Here is a 26,040-nt window from a genome sequence, read left to right as displayed (position 1 = left end):
GAATGTTGGCTTAGATAACAGATTTAACTGTTCATCAGTCAGTCCTTTTTTTGTAGACTTCAAATTTGGGGAGGGGCAGGAGGGGTAGAGGGAGAGGAGAGAGAGAATCCTAAGTAATCTCCACACCTAGCATGTAGCCCCCATTCTGGGGCTCGGTCTCATAACCCTGAGAGCATGACCTGAATCAGACATGCTTAACCCACCGAGCCACCCAGGCTCCCCTAAATCCCAGACTTCTTGTGGGCAGGGACTATTCCCTGGAAACAGAGACTACTAAAATGAAAAGATTGCCTTCCAAGTAGGTTCCATATCAAAGTGAGCCAGGTGTACAAAATTAAAATACACAACTCCACAGACCTTTGTTTAAATGCAAGTGTGCTCAGCGGGATGGTAAGAAAAACATGGGCTTTAAAGAAAAAGAAACCATCTCTGGTCCCTGCCCCAGGGTGTGGCCCGTGGTAGATGCCCAAAACGTACTCGTTGAATTAAAAAAAAAAAACCCTAAAAGCAAGCACTTAAGGCGAGCCTCAACATCTTGCCCCCTATCCCTCTTTTATCATAAACATACAAATAAGCCCACGATTAGGGTAGATGTCAATCAAATTTTGGGGAAAAGGAGGCCAGTGTGGGAGAGTGTGGATTCAAGTTTCAGCGATGGGGGCGGGGGGAGTTGCACCTGGGGCAGGGTCCGGGGCCCCCGCGCGGGGAGGGGAGGCGGGGAGAGGGCGAGGGGGAGGGCGAGAGGGAGGAGACCCGGCGTCCCCGCCCCGCCCCCTCCCCTTCCCTCCCCTCCCCTCCCCCTCCCCCCGGCGGCGGCGGCGGCGCAGGGCGGGCGCGCGGGTGTCGGCAGCAGCTGGGGCCGCCCCCGCCGCCCCCGCCGCCCCCTCGGCCGCGGCTCCCAGGGCGAGCCCGGCGCGCTCGGCGGCTCGCGGCGCGGGAGACGCGAAAGTTGCGGGCGCGAGCGCGGACATGCCGGGCAGCGACACGGCGCTCACCGTGGACCGGACCTACTCCGACCCGGGCCGGCACCACCGCTGCAAGAGCCGGGTGAGAGGCGCGGGCAGGGCAGGGCGGGGCGGGGCGGGCGGGCGGCGGGCGCGAGCCGGGGGCTGTGGCTCCGTGGCCGCCGCTCCCGCTCCCCTCTCGGCCCCCGCGGCTGCCCCGGGTCCGCGCCGAGGCGCGCTGGGACCGGGGCGTCGGAGCCCGGGTCGGGGCAGAGCGCCGCGGCCCCCGCCCCCCCCTCCGGCCCCCGCCCCCCGCGCGCCCCCGCCCCCCCTCCGGCCCCCGCCCCCCGCGCGCCCCGGTCCCCGCGCGCCCCCGGCCCCGGCGTCCCCGACGGCCCGCGCTCCGCCACCCTCCGCCAGGGAGCGCCCGCCGCGCGGGCCGGGCCGCGAGGGGAGCCGCGGGGGGGGGGGGGGGGCGCTCGCCCCGCCGACCCCCGCGTGCCCGCGCTCCTCCAGCCCGCGGGGGTCGGGCTTTCCCGGGCTGGCGTCCGCCTTGGCGCCGCCGCCGCGGGGCTCTCCACTGTTCGCGGCGTATCTGCCGTTGCTGATTTAGGCTGTGGGCGAAAGTAGCCCGCGGAGCCAGCCGCGGGGACGAGCCCCGTAGTGCTCCGACAGAGACACGGCGCCGGAGCCTGCGCCCCCCCCCCCCCCCCCGGCGGCCCCGGGACCTTCGTCGGGCTCGGCCCACTGGGTCCCCGGGCGCACGGAGCGCCCTCCCCCGGCACCTGTGCGGGCAGAGCAGCCCGCGGCTGCCCCCTGCGCGCCGCTGCCCCCTGGGGGCCCCAGCGTCGGGGCGTCCTCTCCCTCGGTAAAGCTCGGGCTCCTGCTCAGCCCCGGGCCTGCCTACGCCCCAGATCCGGAGGCCGCTGGATGGGTAAAGTGGCGGTGGGGACAGACGCAGCTCAGCCCCTGGTGCGGGCTTTGGGAGTTTGATCGTAACTCGGGGAACTAATCAGTTATCCCAGAAGTGAAGTAACGAGTCCCAAGTTTTCCCTTTTTCCTTTAGTATCTGTTAATTGAGTTAAATTTTTACAGATTGAATTTACTTGGTGGACATTATTGCATCCACTCCACTCTACTCCCCCAAAGAATTCTTTTTTTTTTTTTTTTTTGCACTTTGTTTTTTTATTGAATTATAGCTGACTTTCAATGCCATATTTAATTTCGGGTGTACAGACTCGTGATTTCACAATTACCCTACATTACAAAACACCATAATAAGCTTTGTGTTTTCTTTAGAAGTTTCATAGTCATTTGTTATGAAAATAACCATAAACCCCTTTGGGAGAAAAAACATGGGTGAAAGGTCTTTGGTTACCTATACATGTACAAGGTTTTGGAAGATTGACTGCTGGTTAACACAGTGAGGAAGAAAGGTGAAGATCGTTTTCTAGTGCATTTGTAATTGGAGGAGTCTATTGTTGCAGTTGACAGAAGAAATTTCAGACTTGAAAAAAGTTGTGGAAGCTTGGTTTCTCTTGTCACAACTGTGATAATCTTTGTGTAAACAACAAGATTAGTAATCTTTGAGGGATGGGTGGCTCATTGTGAGCTCATTTAACTGATTTGGCAAAACTCATGGAACTTTGCAAAACTCACTGCTCATAATCTGTGACATAGTAGTGACGGACTTCATACCTCAGCTACCTAGCTGAAAAGTGGCAAAGCAAACTATTTTAATTGCAGATTGTTTTCGTCTCTGCTGGTTCTGCCAGTGTTCCATTTCTACAGATGCCTTTTCTGGCAAAAGACTACAATCTCATGTGAAGGGAGTTGCTTCTTTTCCTTTTTTTAAAAGAAATTTTTAAATTTTCTTTTTAAATATATATTTTAAAAGATTTTATTTATTTGAGAGAGAGAGAGAGAGAGAGTACAAGCAGGGGGGGGGGGAAGGGAGAAGCAGGCTCCCAACTGAACCCAGGAGGGATCATGACTTGAGCTGAAGGCAGACGCTTAGCAGACTGAGCCTCTCGGGTGCCCTGGGAGTTGCATATTTCTTTTTAATTCTACCATTGATGTTCCACATACTACATTTTTTTGTTAGCATATAGAAATACCTGACCTTTGGGGGGAGAGAGAGAGAAAGAATCTTAAGTAGACTTCACACACCTCATGGAGCCTGTCCTGAGGCTGGATCTCGTGACCCTGAGATCATGACCCAAGCTGAAATAAGAGAATGACCCACTGAGCCACCCAGGCACCCCCAAGACACCTGGTTTTTTAAATAGACTATTGATTAAACCTGTGTTAGACATTATCTGTACTGATTATTCTAAGTTAGCTTATTGGGCGAATGAAGTCTCGGGAGAACTAGACAAACTCAGACCCAGGAGTGCTAGAACTTGAGCGAACAGTGACTGTTTCTGTAGCAGTGGTGCTGAGATCCGTGTTTAAACTTCTTAACTCTCTGCTTTTAGGGTTTTATTGTCGAGATGGCAAAGAATAGAGAGAAGTGGAGGAAATTTTGTAAGCTGATAACTTTTCTCAAGTGAGGCCGGTGTAATTTTGAGTCTGTCCCTAAGGCCGCTGTAAGCCTGCTATAATGAAGGGAAAGTATCAGCAATTTTCCTGTGCAGAAAGTATTTTTCCCATCAGATGATTCTGGCTCCTGTTTTGTGAACTCTTTTAGATTTAGCTTATAAAGATGTGTTTTTTTTTTTTTTTTTTCCTACACTCAGGAAATCTGTGATGCAGAAGGAGAACTTCAGGCAGTATTAGGGTTTAATTTCTTGACGTCACCACCCTTTGGTAATAAACCATCTAGTATAGGATTTTTAAAGAACCCTTTTGTGGACTCAGGTGGTAAATTCGCTCACCTAAAAAACACTATACCTAGAACTGGTGGTGCATGTGATGAGTTGATTCACCTTTCAGAGATACAAAGTTTCCTCCCAGGAAGGGAGTCTCTAAGACTCTAAGAGATCAAGTTCTTGGTTGCTGAATGGTCATTTTTTAAGTTCAAAATTGATACCCTGTTGAGATAACAGGAAAAATACACATCTCTCTTGCTGAATTTGGTTAAGCCTTTGAGACCAGAATAATAATGAGGCAGTGTACAATTTTAACGTTGCAGGAGTCTATTTTTACAGCCAGGTGGATTAACCTAGATTTCCCCCCCTCAGTAAAATATAATATAACTAATGAATTCTGTGATTATCTCTAAGCTGACAAGTCAAGATCATTCACATTTTAAACTTCATCAAGGTAAAACTCTGAAATGGTGCATGTTAACTCGACATAAAATATCCCCTACTTTAAAAGAAAGAACATACATAATTAGAATCCTTTTTTTTTATGCCCTAGATAGTTAAAGCCTGTCATCTTTTTAAGAATACAGGCAGTCTGCTTTCTATATATTAACTGGTTTTTGTTAATGAATTAAGTGTGTATCAAATTTCTGTTAGCTCTAATTTTAAATGTTCTAAAATGGCACCTTCAGCCCCTTGTGGTTAGTGGTCAGCAGCTGGGGCTCTCAGATCAGGTCACCTGGATCATGGCCCTGGCTCATCACATTTCCCAACTGGGTGAGCACTGGGGCAAGGTCTAACCTTTCTGAGCCTCCAGTTCCCCTCTATAACAGAGGTGATAATAGTCATTACTTCTGGGAGAGACCGTGAATCGTCAGAAAGAGAGCATTAGTTAAAAAAAAAAAAAAAAAAAGTTGCATGAACTCAAGGTTAGGTGTTTTTATCCCTATATGAGTAATTTTTTTTCCCCTTATTCTGTTGGTACCACTGCTAAGTGCTTACCGTCTCCCCATCTCTAACCTGTTGGCCGTTCCACTGGGCCTCTCTCGGTCTTTTCTTTGGAATTGGTTCCTTAAACCCTGTGTCCCACAGTCATCTCCCACCTTCATTTAGCCACTTGGGACCTCTGGAATTGGTGCACTAGCTTCCTCATTGCTCCCTGATTTCATCAACCACTATTCCATCCTGCCTGCGGGGACCACAGTACTCTGCCTAGACGCCCCCTTTCATTAGGCTAGCCCCCAGAAGACAGATCTTGCACTAGTGCTGCCGTGGACCCGCTGTGGGCCCTATAATCATTCTAAGTCTTAGTTTCCACTTCTATATCCTAGGGGTGTTTCAAGGAATAAATAATGGTAACTTCTATAAAATGTCAGATACCCAGAAGGAACTCAGTAGATGGTAGCTATTTTTGTTCCTACTATATAAGAAGTGGTCATAAGCTTGAAAATGGGAAGACTGCTAATTTTGTGAATAGAGTAGACTTTCTTGGGCATTTTAGGCGTTTTGTCCCTCTTCCATCATATGTTCCTTATCACATTGGCTGTTCACATACTTGGCACTTACATGTTTATAATCTGTAGGCACTTTGAGAATGAGAGGTTTCATTCATTTAACAGATGCTCACTGAGCACCTTCTGTATGCTAGCTGTTACTCTAGGCATCAGGAATATAATGGTGGATGAAACAGCCCAGTCTCTCTGGAAGCTTAATATCTGGTGATTGCATTTTATTTGTACTTGTAGCCCCAGGAAATACCATCCTATTTTGGAAATGGTAATATGTACAGAAGTCTCTAACATCTAAAATAAAAACCTGTGTTGGCCATGGTGGCTACCTATAGTACATCTTGAAGTATTCTGTGTTTTGGAAATAGATCTTGAATTACGTGATGAGTAATGGCCAAAAGCAGTCAAGGAGAAGAGGCTATTGTAGCCCTTCTCAGAGTGGAAATGATTGGGCAGTGATGTAATAAGTTGATGATCATATGCTTATACCCTGGGCAGGAACAAGAGTGAGTGGGAACAGACTTCTGTCTTGGGGGCCCCTGACCTAATGAAGTGGTGAATTGAATGGTTTGTGAGTACACTTTTCATCAGCGATCTGTGTTATTCTAAAGGGTTCATTAAAAGCCTGGCGAATAATGATGAGTGTCTCAAGTCCCATTTTTTAAAATTTAGGATGGATAGGTTGATGTGTATTTTGAGCTGTGCTTCGCCTCAGGCTCACTAGTTCTCCCTTCAGAGGAGAACACACTGCCAGCCACCAGCAGCACACCCGCTTGTCACATCCGCTGCTGAATACCAAGACAGCTGCTACCAAGTTGGATTGTAAGATGTGTTTTGCTTCAGACCTGCTGCCTGAATTTCCATGGCTGCTCTTAAGGTCAGAAATCAACCTAATCTTTCTGGGTGGAAATTGCCCATGTCTTCACTTAGGACAGGGTGCAGCGCTCAGCCCTGCTGTTTCTTTATTGTGTTTTTATGTTTTCATTGGAGGGGGTTGGTTGAGAGAGAAGGAAGAGAACCATGAATCACTGTACTGTGAATCAGAATGAGGACTTAACATTCCTTGGAAGGGGAACATCAGGATATATGATCTGTGCATGATCCAACTGCTTCCACTAACTTGGGGACAGGAGGTGCTCCTTGAAGGAAAACAACGTATTTGTTGATTACTCCTCTGTAAGGCAAAAAGAACCCAAATGAAGAGAAGAATGCAGTAACAGTGTTAACAGCCAACACTTACTGGACATCGGGCACAGTATTAAGCACTTCAGATGCACTCTCTCCTTTATCTTCATAATATCCTACTTATAGTTTGATTTTTATAGACAAGGATGCTGAGGCCCTGGGCAAGTTATTTGTCCAAGGTCTTGTGGCCATTAGGAAATGCTAGAGCTAGGATCTGGTAACCCCAGATCCTAATTGCAAAACTTGCATTTTTAACCACTTCCCTGCCTTCTACCTCTGAGAGGAATACTGGTGAGCAGCTCAGTCTTCATAAACCTTTCCTTGAAGACAGGCATGTCCAGTGTCTGCAGGGTGTCTGGCCACATTGTGTGTTTGGGATTCTTACGATACAGCATTTTGCCAGTCCTTTGTGTGTAGTCTCATGTACCCAGGAAGCCTTTGACGAATGAATGATTTAAAGTGACAATTTATAACTTTTTATAATGCCTACGATACGACATTTTTTCCAGTAGCTTGAAAAAGTCTTAAAGGCTGTTAAATAAGCATAAGATTTAAGAACATTGATAAAGAACCATCTTCCAGCCTGGTATTTGGTCTCCACAGCAAGGGTAGTGGTTCTTGTGATAGTCGGGTCGCAGTTTGGCCTCAGCAGATCTCCCAAAAGGGCTTCAGCTTCCCTGGACTGAGGGCCTGTGCTTCTCAATATGTGGGGCGAAGTGTTGGGAAGCAGACTTGAAGGTTTTAACTGTGTTAGAACTGAAAGGGGATTTAGACATAAACTCCAGACCATTCCATTTGTAGAGTAGCAAAGTGACATCCAGCCAGACTTTAACCAGTGAAATTATGTAACTAATACTGGCTGACCAGGACTAACCATCACCCCAGTTTCTCTCTTAGAATTTCTTAACAGAAAACTGTTTTAAATGTTTTTAGATACCAAGCTAATTGCTAAGTTACATGGAGTATACATCTCCAAATTTAAGTAGAATGAGAATTTGAAATTATTTTAAATAGAGAATTCATTGAAGGACAGATTCTAAATTTGTGAGTTTTCTAGGTGGGAAAAAGGTAAATTTGAGTGATTTAGCATTAGGCCATCATCCTTATGAATTAGTTTGCAGATTTTTGGTGAGACTAGGGTGAAGAGAGTGTGGCATTTCATATATCAGACTACTTAGCTACAGTAGATCTGTTGCCACTTGTAAAGATTATCTTTTCTGATTTTATTGTTGAAACAACATCCCCAAACCCCCTGAAATAAAGTTTTGCAAAATGAGTTCATCTTTGCCTTTACCGTCCACCTGTTGGGATAGGATATTGGGGGGAAAAGTGTGCCAGATGCATAAATCATGGGATACATTATATATGTATTATATATGTATATGTTCATATACACACACACACATTGTAACTTAGAATTCAGACCTGGTGTTTGTTGCTTCTTAAGCTTTCTCTTCCTGTGAGATTCTTATTGAGGGCATCTTCCAGCACCAAGTGTTTTTAGTATATGTAATTTCATGCAACACAGCACCTAAAGGCACACCAGAAGCACCATCTGGTTCTTAGCCACAAAACAGTCATCTGCCCCAACACCTGGGGGGAGGAGGACAGGGATAGGGTCCGTTGGCACATTCCGTGCCAGTCCCCAGTGAAGTGCCTCCCTGAAGGAAACTATGTGCATTCTGCTTCCACAGCCCAGGAGTAAGCACTTAATAGAAGGGATTTCTACTTAGATGTTCCGCAGGCACCTCAGAGTCTATATGCCAGACTTCATTCTCTCAAATCCCCCCACCACCATGCCTGGGGCCTGGAATACTTGCCCAGCACAGCATATTCTCCAACAAGATCCCTGGGATGCTGCCTCAACATCCACCACTGCCACTGCCTCCCCGCCGCCTCACCACCAGCCCTCACCAGCGTTGCCTCTCTGTCCCTGCATCACTTTCTTAGTTTACTTCTGGATTTGAAGAAGATGAAGGGTTAAGAGTATGGACTCTGGAGTCAAACTTGATAGTCTGCTCCACCACTTACCAGGCATGTGAACAACCATGAGAAGTGTTATTAGGAAACCCATTACGGCATTTGTTGTTCTGACGTTGAGTCACTCCTCGTTTGTCACAGAGTTCCCCAAACTTCAGCCATTCCCACGCCTACACAGAGCTTCGTACCACCTGTACTATTATTTACTTCATATCTCCAAAGCCATTCCCTCCTTCAAACTTAAATTTATTTTTAAAGTATCAGTGTTCCTATTGTATTAAATATTGTCTGCACCCCTGAGGACCTGCAGCACAAGATCACAAAGATCAGCATGTGCTCGAGCATCACTAGAGAGCTCTTAGCACCGAACAGAGACTTTTTCCAGGACTGATCACCTGGATCCCCTTGAGAGTGGTTTTCAAGGGAATCACCAGCTCACTGTCTGTTTCTTTGTTACTGCTTTCCTTTTATGCCACCTAAAATAATTCAGAATCGTTTTGGAAAACACCAGTCTGATTGTATCATCACTCATCCTTTTAGAAATACTTCTTTTAATCCCACGACTTAGAAGATACTTAGAAATCTTTGTTTCATGGACTGTGAAAATCTGAGTGTGTGGAGATGAACAGAAGCCCACAGTGGTGATTTGAAGGCAGCCTTGTCCGGGGGTGCGGGGGAGGAATACTTGGAAGAGGTTGGACAAAACGGGAGTCATACCTGTTCCAGGCTGGATCTCTCATCTTCTGAGGACCTAAGAGAAACAGGTCACAGAAGGCCTCAGTCTAAAGAGGGGAATGTCAAAAGATGAAGACTCTGGGGATTTTAGGCAAGGACAGAAAGTGGGTGGAAAAGAAATTTCAGCTCTGTGTTGTTCTGAAGTCAACTTGAATTTAATTAAGATGTGTATGTAGGCTTGTTGTAAGGAAATTAAATGGTGCCTTGAGCTGCAGCCTTCCACTGAAAGTCTGGGATAAGTGCTCATCCAAAAATAAAGTATGGCTTCAGTGAAGCTATGCTTTAGCACTTGAGCATGTTTACTCCGGTATGTCCAACTGTGTGTTGGGGCCAATAGTTCCCCCCCTCCTTTTTTTTTGTCTTTGTAAAGATACTGTGATAATCCAGAAGGCGTGGAACTCGATCTCAGATAGTCAGTGGTGTACTATTTTAATCTCACTAATTGGAACAGGTGGCCTGTATTCGAGACTGAATTCTCTCGTTGGCATAGATTTTAATTTATCTGAAAATATGAGGCCCATTCAGTAAGAGCTGTTCAGGCTGTGTATTGGCATCAGGAAAAGTGCTTGAAAGCTTCAGCCATTAAAAGCACAGAAGGCTGAGAGGAAGATCGAAGAAATGGAGCTTGATAGTTTGCTGCTTTTTGACTCCATTCTTAACTGTTGGGTGTAGAGCTACTCGGCAACGTGGTGGAGTGAAATGTGTCCAGATGCTTGAGAAGGCTACTTGTAAATATTTCTCCAGATGAAGGCAATGTCTGAAGTATCTCCTTTGAATCCATTTTACAAGATGGCATGGTTGAAGAGGACTTCATGCAGTACCTTATGTTTTTATAGGAGTTAGCACATCCTCAGGCATGAGCTGAAGAGGTGTGCCTGAGTGACTCAGCTTACCACAAGCACTCCAGTTGAGATTCCTTAAGATACCTCTCATGAAATCAGAGATGGTCTCCAGATTATGAACTTCTTCAGTTGGACCACTCCTTTTTTTCTTTTTCTTTCTTTCCCTTCCTTTTCTTTCTTTCTTTCTTTTCCTTCCTTCCTTCCTTCCTTTCCTTCCTTTCCTTCCTTTCCTTCCTTCCTTCTTTCTTTCTTAACAGTGAATGTATGCTTTGCAAAGTGTCCTGGGAATATCCTTAAATCCTTCATCCTTCAAGAGGATAGGATCCAGTTTCTTCACCTGACACCCAGAGTGTCTCATCTGACCTTCGTCTCTTCACCCGCTCTCAGCTCTCGATCTCTGGTTTCCTTCTTAGTTAAGGGATTCCCATGGCTCTCTTCTGTGTCTGTGGGCACCTGCTCCATCCTTTCACCTGGGGATGGTTGTGTTCTTTTTATCTCCACATGTATCTTGTATATGGTTGGGGCATTGTAAATACTGACAGAATTAGTGAGTGAGGGTATGTTGTATAATTGTACTGTGGGACTTGAACAGCTGGAAAACATTTTCTACTCTTGAGCCATATCAAGACAGATTAATCTATCTTATTTAAAAATTGCTGTACAGGACTCACGTTTATAGGTATTCCATGATCTATTTAATTATTACCTTCTTAAAGAACACATCATATATTGCTTCCAGACTTTAGTTTTACAGGCACTTTAGTGACTGCGCTTGGACATGCTTCTGTTTTGCACGTGTGAAGACTATTTGGTAGGCTAAATTCTTAAAGGTGGAATTGCTCAGCGAAGAGTGTACATATTTTCAATGATGATATTGCCAAATTGAATACTATACCTATTCTGTCAAACACTAGGAGCTGGGGGTGCAGCAGTGAATATATATCTAAACTGATAATTGTTTATGTAACCATCAGTGTGTGAACATGCCTCACATCTTTTTGACACAGTGTGTTAGAAATTTTTTTTATTCTTGCCAGTCTGATAGGTGAAAACTAAAAGCTCATTTTAATTTATATTTTTCTGATACAAATGAGGTTGACCCTGTTTTAAAATTTTTATTTTGAAATAATCACAGACCCCCAGGAAGTTGCAAAAAATAGAGATGTCCACGTATCCCTCCCCCAGACTCTCCCAATGGTTACATCTTACATAACTTAGTACAAAAGGTTGATCATATTTTCACATACTTAAACATTTGGGTTGTGAACTGTTAATATATTTTAGCCATTTGTCTAATCTTTTAAATTGTTTTGTAGAAGTTTTTTACTTAAGTTGTTTTGCACATTTATCTTCTCAACTTCATCATTCCTGATTGTATTTTCTTCTGTTTATGTAACAGATTGCCATAGATTAGCAACCTGAAACACCCCTGTTTATCGTTTCATGGTTTCCATGCACCAGTGATCCAGGTATAGCTTACCTGCAGGATTCTTCATGGCAGGGTCTGGTTCATATTTATTCGGTGTTTGCTGTATGCATTCTCTCTTCTGAGTTTCGTCAGCCTGAAATCAGGGGCATCAGCCAGGACTACAGTCTAGTCTGAGACTTGGAATCCTTTTCCATACTCACTGGTTGTTTGCAGAATTAAGATCCTTGCAGCTTTAAGACTGAATCCCTCAGCCCCAGAGGCTGCCCACTGTCCCCTGCTATTTGGTTTTCTGATAATGTGGTAGTTTGTTTCTTCTAGGCCAACAGGAGAGCTGCAGCTCTGTTACATTTTGTCTCTTCCTCTAGACGCTCTCTTTAAAGAGTTCACCTGTTTAGGCCAGGCACACCCAGATTAACCCAAGTCAACTAATTAGGAACCTTAATTACATCTGCAAAATATTGTCACCTTTGCTGTATAACATAATCACGAGAGTGAAATGAAGTCTTGCTCACACACAAGGGGAGGGCATCATATAGGGTGTGTACACCAGCAGGTGGGAATCTTGGGAACCATCTTAGAATTCTACTTACTACACTGTTTTAATGATTCATGTGTGTGTGTGCTGAGCATAGAGCCTAGCATGTAGCAAACACTGAATAAATATTAACCAGACCTTGCCGTGAAAAAATTTAAAAGTTTTAGGGCTTACCAGATTTGTGTCACTCTTACGGTGGCCTTTGAGATTCTTTTAAAAACCCAAACACATAGGGATCCCTGGGTGGCTAGGGACCCCTAAAGCTCAGCAGTTTAGCTCCTGCCTTCGGCCCAGGGCGTGATCCTGGAGTTCCGAGATTGAGTCCCACATTGGGCTCCCTGCATGGGGCCTGCTTCTCCCTCTGCCTGTGTCTCTGCCTCTCTCTCTCTGTGTCTCTCATGAATAAATAAATAAAATCTTTAAAAAAAAAAAAAAACCCAAACACCATGTTCTTCTAATACATCTTATGATTTAATACATTTTATCTTTGGACCATTTTTTAATTTAAGTAAATACTACCCCCATCATGGGGCTTGAACTCACAACCCCAAGATCAAGAGTCTCATGCTCTACTGACTGAGCCAGCTAGGCGCCCCTGTTCTTTGAATTTAGAATTTGGTTCTCTTTAAGATATCTACACATAAATGACAGTTATCCCTGTGCCATTTTTTGCATAGTTGTATTTTTTTGCCTTTAAAAATGCACTGATGTCCACACCTGTAGTTTTATTTTTATAAATTTCTACTTTTTCTCTGGGTTTTAAAACTTTTTTTTTTTAGACTAGTGAATCAGAGGTTATAGTTTCAGTATGTTTATCCTAGATTGGTATCCCCCTCCCCCCTCAAACCAGGATTTGAAATGAGCATTTTGAGAACTCTAGCTCATGCATTTACAAACTTTTCAAATAGGCATGATTCCAATGTCCTTTATAGTAAGGAAAGACCAAAAGTAGAGGGAAAGAGATGGTGAAGTTTTTTTTTTGTTTTTTTTTTAAACTTGATTTCAATTTTCATTTGAATTAGGTGTTGCCTGTCAACAAGTTCTAGAATCCTGACCTTCCACATGTTTGCAGAAGCTGTTAGAGTATGAAGAATGTATATTGTTGCTTCCTAATCTGGCTCTGCTGCTTTAATCTCCCGTAGTCCACCATCCCAGCTAGGGAGACAGACGAGCAGGGACTAACCTAATTTTGTGTGCTGCGGGGCAGCAGACCTCTTTCAAGCTTACCCTCTCACTTAGCAAACATATTTAGTGCCCTTGTGCTGTCCTCGTACTGGCATATCTACATTGATTTGTCACTCATGTTAGGATAGTGAATACAGCAAGATTTTGTGTTTGTAGGGTTGTAAGCTGTTTCTCTATTTGGCTTGATTATCCCTATTTGTAGTTAACCTCTGTGGCTTGCTAAATATCACTATGCATTTAGGGGTGGTTATGTGTCCCTATGTTAATTATTGAGAGGTTCACCTGCCTTGTAATCTTTGCAGTTGACACCAAGGGAAGTTAAAGCTGTTGTCTGTGTCCAGAAACTAACACTTAACATTTTGTAACCTGACCCAAGAGCATATTAAATGTGGAATGAATATGCTTTTATAGCATATGCTTTCATTTGAGAAAGGCATCATGCTTGTAAAAAACTCCTGACTTAAGCAACTCTCAGGTAATATTTGTTATATAAAGCCAGCCAAAGTTTACCTCCTATACTGAGCAATTTAGAGTTACTCACTGTATTGGCATGGCATCTCTTGGGTAAATGGGCACCAAAATTAAAGCAAGAGTCTCCTTTCATTTTTGTCTTGTTACCACCAGGAAGCTATGAGGGCTCTTATGCTCAATCATTATCTGTTTCCAACCCTCAGAAATGCTCCACTGTTTGAGTGAATGAGAGCATATTAAGTTATACCGTTGAGAAATTTGGCAGTCTGGCCACTTAAAATAATCTGATGGCAAGAAAGTTTTTTTTTTTACATACTTAGAACTCAAATTAAGCTCTTATTTTTATTTTTATTTATTAAAATTTTTTCTTTGTTTATTAAGTAAACTCTCCAGCCAGTCTGGGGCTTGAACTCACCACGGTGAGATCAGGAGCTGCATGCTCCACAGTCTGAGCCAGATGGGTGCCTCTAAGCTCTTATTTTTTAAAAAAAGACTTAAGAGTTACAATGAGAGCTCTTCAGCCTTGTTGACGTTTGAGGACAGATGCAAACTGAGCCCACCATTCCAGCAGGCATTGTTTAGAGCTTTTATTTCTTTGGGCAAATAGGAAATGAATCAAATAGTTTTGTGTTTATGTGGCTATATTTAAGTGTTTGTGCCTTCTTAACCTTCCTTTTTGAAATAATTTGTTGTACATGTGGGGTAATTTTAATGGTAACAGATTAGCTAAATAAGAATAATGCATACATTGTTGAAAGGGAGAGACACTAAATCCATACACAAAGATTATTTTAGGTTTTCTGACACTTTGGACATTTCAGAAATCACAGTTGTTTTGTTGGTAAATAATTCTTTAAAATAATTGCTCCTAAAAAAAATAAAATAAAATAAAATAAAATAAAATAAAATAAAATAAAATAAAATAAAATAAAAAAATAATTGCTCCTAGGGCGGCTGGGTGGTGCAGTCTGTTAAAGCTTCGGATTCTTGGTTTCTGCTCAGGTCTGATCTCAGGATCCTGAGATAGAGCCTTGTGTTGTTGTCAGGGCTCTGCAGTCAGTGGGGAGTCTGCTTGAGATTCTCTGTCTCTCTCTCTCTCTCTCTCTTCCTGTGATCACTCCCAAAAGTAAATAAATCTTTAAAAAAGAAAAAAAAAACAAAATAATTGCCCCTTAGTTTACACAATAGCTTAAAATGAGCCTGGATGTTTTTCGAGGGCGCCTAGCTTATTAAATTCTCAATGGATTTTAATTTTCTTAAGCTTGTGCTTGCTTTGGTTGTTTAATTATGGTTGAAGTTAATGTTCTCTGGAAGTAAATGCAGTGACATCAGATTCCAAGCTTATTAGGTAATGGTCCATCAGAAACCACAACTTATACCATGTTTAAAAAATAAACCAGATTCACAGGGGGGAGGATGTTATAATCGTGGAAACCCATAACAAATCATTAACCACATAGTTCTGGTTAAATAGTAGACACATTTATTTTTAATTGCCAAATGCATCAGGTATGGAAATAACATTTTTAAAGTATGATACCCATTTACCTATGTCCTAGATTTAACAAAAATTTTGCCATGTTTGCATCATATTTCTGCCACTTGTTTTTTAAGAATAAATGGCCCCAGATGCTGCTCCCTGGATGCCTTCTCCCTTCCTATGCTCTCTGAGGTCTCCATAACCTGACATTTTTGTGTGTCATCCCTTTGCATGCTTTTATACATTGAATGAACCTATAAGAAATATATAGTATTGTTTCTTATATTGAATTTATATAAATGGCATCTCTTTTGTAAATTGCTATTTTTTTTTCAGCATAGTGTTTTGTTTTATTTAAGCTTTTAGGGGTTTGAGTTTAAGCTTCATTTAAGTAATTTTTTATTTACATTGTTAATTTAAATTAAATTTGCCAACATACAGTATAACACCCAGTGCTCATCCCATCAAGTACCTTCCTCAATGCCCATTTCCTATTTGCCCCATCCTCCCACTCACCTCCCCTTCTGCCAAACTTTTGTTTCCCAGACTTAGGAGTCTCTCATGGTTTGGCTTCCTCTCTTAATTTTTCCCACTCAGTTCCCCTCCTTTCCTTATAATCCCTTTCACTATTTCTTATATTCCCCATATGAGTGAAACCATATGATGATTGTCCTTCTCCGATTGACTTACTTCACTTAGCATGATACTCTCCAGTTCCATCTGCATCGAAGCAAATGGTAGATATTTGTCCTTTCTGCTGGCTAGGTAGTATTCCATTGTATGTATAGACCACATCTTATTTATCCGTTCATCTGTCGAAGGACATCGTGACTCCTTCCACAGTTTGGCTATTGTGGACATTGCTGCTATGAACATTGGGGTGCAGGTGTTTCACTACATCTGTATCTTTAGGGTCTGTAGGGTAAATACCCAGTAGTGCAAGTGGGTTGTAGGGTAGCTCTATTTTTAACTTCTTGAGGAACCTCCACACTGTTCTCTAGAGTGGCTGCACCAGCTTGCATTCCCACCAACAGTGCAAGACGGTTCCCCTTTCTCCACATCCTCACCAACATTTATTGTTTCCTGTCTTATTAATTTTCGTCATTCTCACTGGTGTGAGGTGGTATCTCATTGTGGTTTTGATTTGTATTTCCCTGATGGCAAGTGATGCGGAGCATATTTTTATGTGTTTGTTGGCCATGTCTATGTCTTCCTCTGTGAAATTTCTGTTCATGTCTTCTGCCCATTTCATGATTGGATTGTTTGTTTCTTGGGTGTTGAGTTTAATAAATTCTTTATAGATCTTGGATACTAGCCCTTTATCTGGTGATATGTCATTTGCAAATATCTTCTCCCATTCTGTATGTTGTCTTTTAGTTTTGTTGACTGTTTCCTTTGCTGTGCAGAAGCTTTTTATCTTGATGAAGTCCCAATAGTTCATTTTTGCTTTTGTTTCCCTTGCCTTCATAGATGTATCTTGCAAGAAGTTGCTGTGGCCAAGTTCAAAAAGGTTGTTGCCTGTGTTCTCCTCTAGGATTTTGATGAATTCTTGTCTCATATTTAGATCTTTCAACCATTTTGAATTTATGTTTGTATATGGCATAAGAGAATGGTCCAGTTTCATTATTCTGCATGTGGCTGTCCAATTATTTAAGTAATCTTTACATCTGTCATGGGGTTTGAACTCAGGGACCCGAGATCAAGAGTTGCATGCTCTTCCAGCTGAGCCAGCCAGGTGTCCCGCAGCATGGTGTTTTTAAAATTTGTTCTATTTCATTCTCATTTTTTAATTGCCGTACATTATTTCAGTATATGAATAAACCAGAGTGTGTTTATAGCCTTTCTCCTAATGCTAGACAGGTAGGTTGGTTCAGAGGTCTGTATGCTTGTGGGAGAGTTTCTCTGGGGAAGATGCCTAGAAGTGACATTACTGGGGCAGAGGAAAAAGAGTATCTTCACTTTTACCATCTGTTGGTAAGTAGCTTTGTGAAGTACTTGTACTCACAAGACTAATTTGTTAAAGCCTACATTTTAATATATGTTACAGGACATTTTCATTATGATACTAGTTTTTGTGTGGGTGTTAAATAGTATTTGCTTCAAGTTTGTGTGCATTTTAATTTTGCCTGCGAGGAAATATAAAGTTACTTTGAATTTACTGGTGGAAAAAAAAAAATTTACTGGTGGGCAGTTTTTTGTACCTTGCTAAGAACTTAGCATCTTTATTCTTGTTAATGTCTGTAAAAGTTGATGTGTCAGTATTGTATTTATTGAGATATTATTTACATACAGTAAAACTCCCTCCTTTAGGAGTATAGTTATATGAATTATGACACAGTCTTGTAACTACTACCCAATTAAGATAGAGTATTTCCATCACCCCCAGAAAATTGCCTTTTGTCCTACCCTCTTGTCCCCAGCAGCCATTGATCTGATTTCTGTTGTCGTGATTTTGTCTTTTCCAGAGTACACTATAAATGGAATTAGTATGTAGCCTTTTTGAGTGTGGCTTCTTTCACTTAGCATAATGCTTTTACCATTCTTCAATGTTGCCTGTGTCAGTACTGTATTCCTTTTTAGCGATAAGTAGTATGTTTTTGGGAGTACTGAAGTATGCAAGTATGAACAGAGATGAAAAATGACTTAAATTCCATGCTTCTTGTGTGACTGAATTTATCCGTTTTTCTCATGTCACTACTACAGCATTATGGAAAGTTTAGAGCATCAGTTTTTACAGTTAGAAAGGACATTAATTTGTAATCCTGTTACTTTTCAAATGTTTTATTCCTTCAGAAGATTAAAAAAACATGCATGAAATTAGTGTTCTATGTCTTAACCTAGGGTCTGTGGTTTTTATATATTTGCATGTATTTCTGAGGAGAAGTTCCATAACTTTCTTTGGAATGGTTCTTACTGGTGGCAGATGAGCTTTAAAAAAGACGAAGGACAGTCCTGGTGGCCCAGTGGTTTAGCGCCACCTCTGGCCCGGGGTGTGATCCTAGGGGCCTGGGATCAAGTCCCAGGCTCCTGCATGGAGCCTGCTTCTCCCTCTGCCTCTCTCTCTGTCTCTCTGTCTCTCTGTGTCTCTCATGAATGAATGGATAAAATCTTTTAAAAAAAATAAAAAAGACAAAGAACCACAGGTCTAATGTAAGCTCTTGTTTCAGAATTAAAAACACCAAATGTATAGAAGTATGTTTGTTGATATGTCAGTGGGTCGTGCTTTTATGTTAATTGAAAAAATTTCCAAAATATTTGCCCAGAAAACTCATTTTTGAGCAAATAGAATATTGATAGAGCTAGCCTAAGTAAGTGGCTCTGTCCACACTGTGACAAAGCCTTTACATAGGTTATGACATTCTTACAACAGCGCCGAAATGGAGGTACAGTCATCCTCATTTTATGGACGGAGACCAGAGGCTTAGACCTGTAAATGACTTGTGCAGGATCACACCACCAAGACGTGAGAAGTGTCTGGGTCTGCATTCCAGAGCCCCTGCCCCCTAACCATTGGGTGAACTGCTTCAGCATCTGAAGGGATAGTGACACAGACACCCAAGTGTAGACACCAGTTATCTCTGGGTAGTAAAATAATGGGTACTTGGTTTTCCTTCCTCTGGCTTGTCAGTATTTTCATAGCTTTTCTATAACAAACATATTTGCAATGAAATGTAGCTACCTGATGAGAACCTTTATCTTGAGAAGGTAAATCACATCAGTGCTATAACTTTCTGATTTACCTGTTGTTTTGCCCTGGATCTGGGGAAGGCTCAGTGGTCAAGACTCAGGACTACAGTGATGGAAACCAGTAGTAGGACTGTGCTGTAGATACCCTCAAGCTACACACCCTAGAGCACCAATCTAGAATTCTCCCCTGGCTTTTTTCTCACCCAGCGCCTATTTGAAACAGGCTAGGAGCAGCCGGCTGCCTCATCCCAGAGCCCCCTTCGTTGTCCTGCGTGCTTCCCTGTCTGCCCGGTGCTCCTCTAGGCCCTGAGGTCAGTGGGATGGGGGCACTGCTCTTGGGGACCTCCGGCTGGGGAGGACAGCCTGCATACAGATAATGATAGCGCTCCAGGGAGCCCTGGCCTCACATATGGACCCTTCTGGAAAGAACTGATCCAGAGCCCGCTCTGGGAGGCTCCAGACCAGAAGGAGTAGGTGTCAGCTGTTCAGCCTTTCCGGCCCATCCTCCCTTCTCACCCGCTGCTGCGGGGTTGTTCCCGATAGTTGTTTATAGGATGCTGTTGGCAGAGGAGGACAGATGGTACTGATCTCGCAGATTTCAGTTCACCTCTGATTAGCCCTTTGGAATGTATTTTGTGTATGTATATGCTATCCTCATGCAGAGGAAATACTAAGTCATGGGCGTCACAGATAGCTTCTTTGATTTCACTCGGAAGAAGGATGCTGCAGAAAAGGGAGGAACAGAGCTGTTAATTGTCATGGCAACCAGCAGGTTTTTATAGTGGAACGTTGCCTTCGTAACCTAAACCAGTCACCTTTTTTCTCACTAGAGAAAACAGACTGACGTAAACTCAGGGAAGTATAGTACATTTCTCAGCAGGGTTTTATTTGCTTCTCAGAAACAGCTTTGCAATGACTTCAGTTCCTTCATAGACTTTCAGAGCTGAAAGGCACCCTAGTGCCTTATAGAACTTTATGAAGTCAGGTGCTTATGAATTCCTATTATGATGATGATGATGTCACCCCATTTCTACTCCTACCCCCCACCCGGTCTAATACACATGGCCAAGACTTCTATAAGGGGCTAGAATGAGGATGAGTTTGGAATTTGGCAGACACGCACTGGCACAGGCTCCTTCCTAGAGAAGAGTATTGCACTCACCATCCTTTGAAGACTTCTGCTCTTTTGCCCTGTGTGATCCTGTCGGGCTTGCTTCTTCACTGTCCATCACTCTGTAGACTCAGGAGATGCTGAGATATACAGCTCTGGGACCACTGGTCCTAATGTGCTTCCTTGAACAGTAACATCAAGATTGATGGTACCTGTGTCCCTACAGCCTGTGGCACAGAAAAGGAGTCACTTAGGCACCTTTTCATGGCACTGGATTTAAGAATGAGTTCCCTTGCAAACCTTGGGTTGGTTTCTTCCTACCCTTACTGTGCAGTTGTCTCCTCTGGACTCCCTTTCACCACGTCAGGAGTGTGGTATATGGAAGAGCCCATTCATAAGCAGCCCAGGTATGAATCCTGCCCATAACCATTCTGCTTTCAGCCTAATTCACGCTCAATTCAAATATGAATTGAGCACCTACTATGCGCCGGGCATCCCAGAACCAAAACAAAAATCACTCTCTTATAATTCTGGTAAGGCAAGGTAGACAGACCAGACTGGTAGGTAAAATATACGGTATGTTAAATGATGGCAAGTACAGTGTTCAAACTCAAATCATAGTAAGGGGGCTGGGGAGGCCCCAGGGGTGGAGGTAGAAAGAAGTAGTTGTAAATAGGAACCTCAAGGAAAGCTCTTCCCAGAGACGTCATTGAGGGAGGATCTGAGGAAGTAAGCTCTACAGCTCTGTATGGGGAATTGCATTCCAGGGAGAGGGGACACGAGGACAGGAGTATACCTGTCGTACCTGAGGCGCATCAAAGAAGTCATGTGGCAGGAGCAGAGTGAGTAAGGACACGAGGTCTAAGGGGTAACGGGAGGCCTTGGCTCCTGGATTAAAGGTGGGTGTGAGCTGGTGTAGAGAGACCCTTGGTGTGTGGTGACAGTGCCTTGGATGAGGACGCTGGCAGTGGAGGTGATGGGTAGTGGTCAGATTTTCTAAATGCAGGCCACTCCCTGTGCCTAGTGCTGTGAGGGGGGCAGTGTGGTACCAGGGCTCTGTGAATGATAGGCCTGGTTTCTAAATCCTTATACACTCTGTGAGCTCATCTTAGACTATTTCCTCAATCCATTTGAGCCAGTTTCCTCATGTAAAAAAATAAGTATAATTCTTTCCTTAGAAGCGTGTTGAAGGCTTCTAAGATGATGTACTGAAAGGGTCTTCCGTGACACTCGTTCTCACCTACCACCTGACTTGGGTGTCCCCCCCCCAACCCAGCCCATGCCCAAGTCTGTTTTGAGCCTTCATATTCCTGTCCTTGTGGTTCACTTGTCTCTCTCCACACCAGAAAGTCAGTATCTCCTGTGCTTGGCCCAAAATGCACAGTGTTTGGATAGATAGAGAAATGGAAAGAAGGAAGAAAAGATGAAGTAAGAGTTTCATGCATAGATACTAGTGCCATGTTTGGGTTTATACACTCCAACAGGTAACATAACAGGACTTTCTTTTCAGAGTTCATTGTTTAAGGACATCAAATGACCAGACATTGGCTACATTTTCTATTAAAAGAAGTCTAATTAGGAAGATGTGTACGCGTATTTTCACATTTTAAAATTTATCTTTTCCCTGCTCTTGGCTTATAGAGAGGTGTTTGTTCAGAGATGCTAATTAATGTTTTACTTAGGTGTTCTTTAAGAATAAAGAGGTCATTAGCAGATTTCCTCAACAGTCTAAGGAAATCTTTCTTGAACATTTTATTATGAAAACTTTCGAATGCATATAAAATGTAGAGATAGTAACAATTTAAGTTAACACTAGCTTAATATACAGATAATCTGAATCAGTTCAGGGCAATTTTTTTTTTGCATTTGCAATGCTTCTGTTACCTGTTACAATGTGAAAAGGCTCAATCTGTTAACTCTCCTGTTAGAAAAATTCTGTGTATGACCCTTTCTTTCACTGGGAGACCCTTTGACCTTCATTTGGAAATGCTGCATCATTTACATTTAAAGTCAGGGTTGAATTGTGTCCCCTCAAAAAGGTATATTGAAGTTTGTGATGTTGTGATTTACAATAGGAAATACAGTTAACCCTTGAACAATGCAGGGTTAGGGGCACCAACACTCCCCTTCCTACAGTGGAAAATCCACATGTAACTTTGGTTCCCCCAAATAACTACAGGTGCCCTATTATTGATGGGAAGCCTTCCTGATAATCTAACAGTCGATTAACACATATTTTATAGGTTATATGTATTACATATTGTATTCTTACAATAAAGTAAGCTAGGGAAAAGAAAATGTTACTAAGAAAATCCTAAGGAAGAGGAAATACATATACACAGTACCACACTGTAAAAAATACACATGTAAATAGACTTGCGTCATTCCAGCTCCTCTTGTTCAAGGGTCACCTGTATATATTTGGTCTTTGTTTCCATCTCCAACACAAAGCTCCTAAAACCTAGAGAATTTCCTAAGTGACTGTAATGATAAAAGTGAAATGAGTGTCTTTCGTTATTTATATATAGCAAGCCCTGTTCAGACGCAGTCAAGTTTGCTGATTAGGTGACATTTGGAAAGCCCTTAAGGATGGGGCTGGTTGCCAGGGGAACCAACCTTGATTAGAAGATTGAAATTTTCAGTTCCCGCCTCCCATCTCTGGGGAGGGAAGAGGGGCTGGAGGTTGACGTAATCGCCAATGGCCAGTGGTTTAATCTCGCATGGATTCATAATGAAGCCTCCATAAAACCCCGAAAGGTTGGGGTTTGGAGAGCTTCCAGGTTGATGAACACATGGAGATTCATGGAGTGTGGCTCCCAGAGAGCCTTTCCCTGGACCTCACCTTGTGCATTTCTTCAATTTGGCTGTTTCTGAGTTATATCCTTTAATCAAGTAAACGTCTTCCTGCATCTGTGAGCCACTCTAGCAAATTAATGGAAGCCAAGGAGAAAGTGATGGGAACCTCCAGTTTCTAGCCAGTGGGTCAGAAACACAGGTAACAATCTGGACTGGGGATTGGTGGCCGAAGCAGGGGTTGACAGGCTTGCCTTAACCTGTGTGATCTGATGGTGTCTGCAGGTAGATAGTGTCAGAGTTGAGTTGAATTGTAGGGTACCCAGCTGGTGGAGGATTGTGTGGTGGAGTAGTGTGAGAGAAGACACAGGAGTGAGTTTGTCCTTTACAAAGCCCTCCCAGTACCTCAGAATAGGATCTTGTTTGGAAATAGGGTCTTTACAGAAAGAACCAAATCAAAATGAGGTCATTAGGATGGTCTATGGCTCAATATGACTGGTCTCTTTATAAAAAGAGGGGATTTGGAGACAGGTGTGCACACAAGGAAGGTGATGTGAAGACCCAAGGGGAGCACCTGTGGTGTGAGGACTGACTGATGATTGGTGTGATTTATCTGCAGGCCAAATGAGTGCCTGATGAGACCACCAGAAACTGGAAGAGAAGCCTGGAATGCTTCCTTCCCTGGTGCCTTCAGAGAGAGCATGGCCCTGCTGACACCTTGAATTCAGGCTTCCAGAACTGAAATAAGTATCCATTGTTTTAAGTCACCCATCTGTGGTATAGTTCCAGGAAACTGATATAGTCTGTCATCGTGTTTCCTATTGACTAAAGAAGCACTGATACCTGGGCCCAGCATGAGTAGAAGAACAGAAGGTCTTGAAATCTCAAGATAGTACTTGGTTAGTAGCTAGTTATCTCTGTGATCTCCCAGATATGGTTACGTTAATATTCTTTGCCATCCAGATAAATACATCATTTAAAATTGTTGCAAACCCATGGAAGTTCCAAGAATATGCCTGTGGAGCCATTTTGAAAAACCAAGGTGTAGGAGTAAGAGAAGCAGCCCAGACTGGTTTTGAGTTCAGATCCTCTCTCTGCCGCTTGACCACCTGCATAATTCTTGTGTCTTTTCCACACCTGTAGAATGGGAATAATTCTTATCTCCCCTGTGGACTGTGAACTAGAGGTCATGAAAACAGTCTAGCATCAATACTTGCATGTAGCAGGTGCTCAGAAATCGGTTGAGGAATGGAGACTGGGGTGAAGGGTAGAATCAGATGAAGGAAGCTTGAAAAGATTCTGCTAGAGTAGGATAGGTCCTGGCCTGGGAGTCAGGTGGGGTCTGACTCCCCTTGTTTGAACACTGAGAGGTTTTCATCCAAGTGATTTTCCACCTCGAGGGGGCTGCAAGAGAGCATCTGGTTCAGGCATGAGTGTTGTTTCCTTAATGAGGCACACTCTCCAGAGACCAGCAACCTGTCCCAGGTCAGGCAGTCTTGTCACTTGAGCTTTCTTATTTAAACAGGACAACCAAAAACAAAACAAACCAAAAACTGGTTGTGTTTTTTTTTTCTTTTTGTTCTTTTAAATAACAGCTTTATTGAGATATTAATGCACATACAATTCCCTCATTTAAAAGTGAATGACCGGGAACACCTGGGTGGCTCAGTGGTTGAGTGCCTTTGGGCTCAGGTCGTGATCCCAGGGTCCTGAGATCAAATCCCATGTCAGGCTCCCCGCAGGGAGCCTGCTTCTCCCTCTGCCTACAACTCTGCCTCTCTCTCTGTGTCTCTCATGAATGGATAAATAAAATCTTTAAAAAATAAAAAAATAATAAAAATAAAAAAATAAAAGCGTATGACCTCATGATTTTTAGTGTATCTGCAGAGTTGTGCAATCACCACAATCCATTTTAGAACATTTTCATCACCCCCAGAAACAAACTCCATACTCATTAGCAGTCACTCTCCATTTCCTCCCTTCCCAAACCCCAGCCACAAATTTTACTTTCTGTGCCTCTGAATTTGCCTGCAGTCACTCTCCATTTCCTCCCTTCCCAAACCCCAGCCACAAATGTTACTTTCTGTGCCTCTGAATTTGCCTGTCTGGACATTTCCTGTAAATGGAATCAGCTATAATGTTGTCTTTTGTGTCTGGCCTCTTTCAGTATAAAGTGTCCAAGCTTCATCTGTGTTGGAGCACATGTCAGCATGTCACTGCTCTGTATTGCCAAATAACCTTCTGTTGTATGGCTGTCCCACATGCTGTCGATCCACTCATCAGCTGACAAACATTTGGGTTGGTTGATTCCAGTTTGGGGTTCTTGGGATTCATATATTGCCATAAACATCCATGTATAAGTTTTTGTGTGGCATATGCTTTCCTTTGTCTTGAGTCTGTGCCTAGGAGTAGAATTGCCGGCTCCCCTGGGAGTTCTGGGCTCTACCTTTTGAGGATCTGTCGGAGTGTCTTCCCAGCATCTATACCAGTTTGCATTCTTACCACATCCCCACCCACTGTGGACGAGCACTCTAGTTTCTCCACATCTTCACCAGCGCTTCTCACTACCTGTCTTCTGATTCCAGCCCTTCCGGCAGGTGTGAAATAGCATCTCTTTGTGGTCTTATGTTGGTTTTTGACATTTCTTTGAATGGAAGTAGTTGTAGTCATTATATGATGAGATAGGTTGAATGTCTCTAGCTGAAAAGGCTGGTATGATTAATAATATAACTTTTAAAATAACTTCCATGCTTTTATATATCCCATCTTTAATTCTCCCCCTTTTTTTAAGTAAGCTCTACACCCAACTTGGGGCTTGAACTCATGGCACTGAGATCAAGAGTTGCATGCTCTTCTGACTAAGCCAGCCAGGTGCCCCCAAATTCTTTCTTACTCTAGTCGTTTCTTGAAGCCAGGTATGCAAAACCAGTGTTGGGTGAAATAATTGTGAGTTTGCATGGCATGGCTTTTACTTCATTACTAAAATTGCCCAAGACCAGGCCCCTGGAGCTTCAGTTCTCCCCACTGCAGAGTCCATGGTTGGAAGGCCTAGTTAGCAGCCAGTCTTTTGAGGAATGGTAATACATGTCTGGCCTCTTGTAATCTTATTTAAGGGGCTATGGCATTTACTAATGATTCTCCCAAGGGTTAGCTGCTGCCTTGCAGATACGGCACTTATTATAAATGGGTACAGCCAGACCTTGTGGGCCAGTACAGATAGACCCTGTGCTGTTTTCACAGACAAGCTATACAGGCTGCGAATTCTCTCGAAGAGAACAAGACGCTGAACAAAAGGCATAGCACCTGTGAAGCCAGAAATGAATGTTGGTTGAATGATTGAGTAGCTTT

The 26,040-nt window shown here is 43.1% G+C and overlaps 1 protein-coding gene across 20 annotated transcripts in view; it reads left to right on the top strand.

Moving 5' to 3' along the window:
- The window catches only part of TMCC3 (transmembrane and coiled-coil domain family 3), a 254,360-nt gene that overhangs the window by 183,278 nt on the left and 45,042 nt on the right, over positions 1-26,040 (top strand). The window contains exon 1 of one of the 20 annotated variants that reach the window (XM_072724587.1): positions 855-1,047. The exons of 18 other annotated variants lie outside the window; for them this stretch is intronic. In XM_072724587.1, the coding sequence (XP_072580688.1) occupies positions 970-1,047 (78 nt within the window). In that variant the 5' untranslated portion in view covers positions 855-969. Of the gene's footprint in view, positions 1-854; positions 1,048-26,040 lie in introns of those variants that run through there. One more of the 20 variants, XM_072724597.1, reaches the window with a different exon arrangement.

Source organism: Vulpes vulpes, chromosome 10 (assembly GCF_048418805.1).
Source record: "Vulpes vulpes isolate BD-2025 chromosome 10, VulVul3, whole genome shotgun sequence".
In the NCBI taxonomy this organism is placed as follows: Eukaryota; Metazoa; Chordata; class Mammalia; order Carnivora; family Canidae; genus Vulpes; species Vulpes vulpes.
Note: the sequence above shows the minus strand (reverse complement) of the source record. Positions and strands in the feature narration are given on the sequence as shown.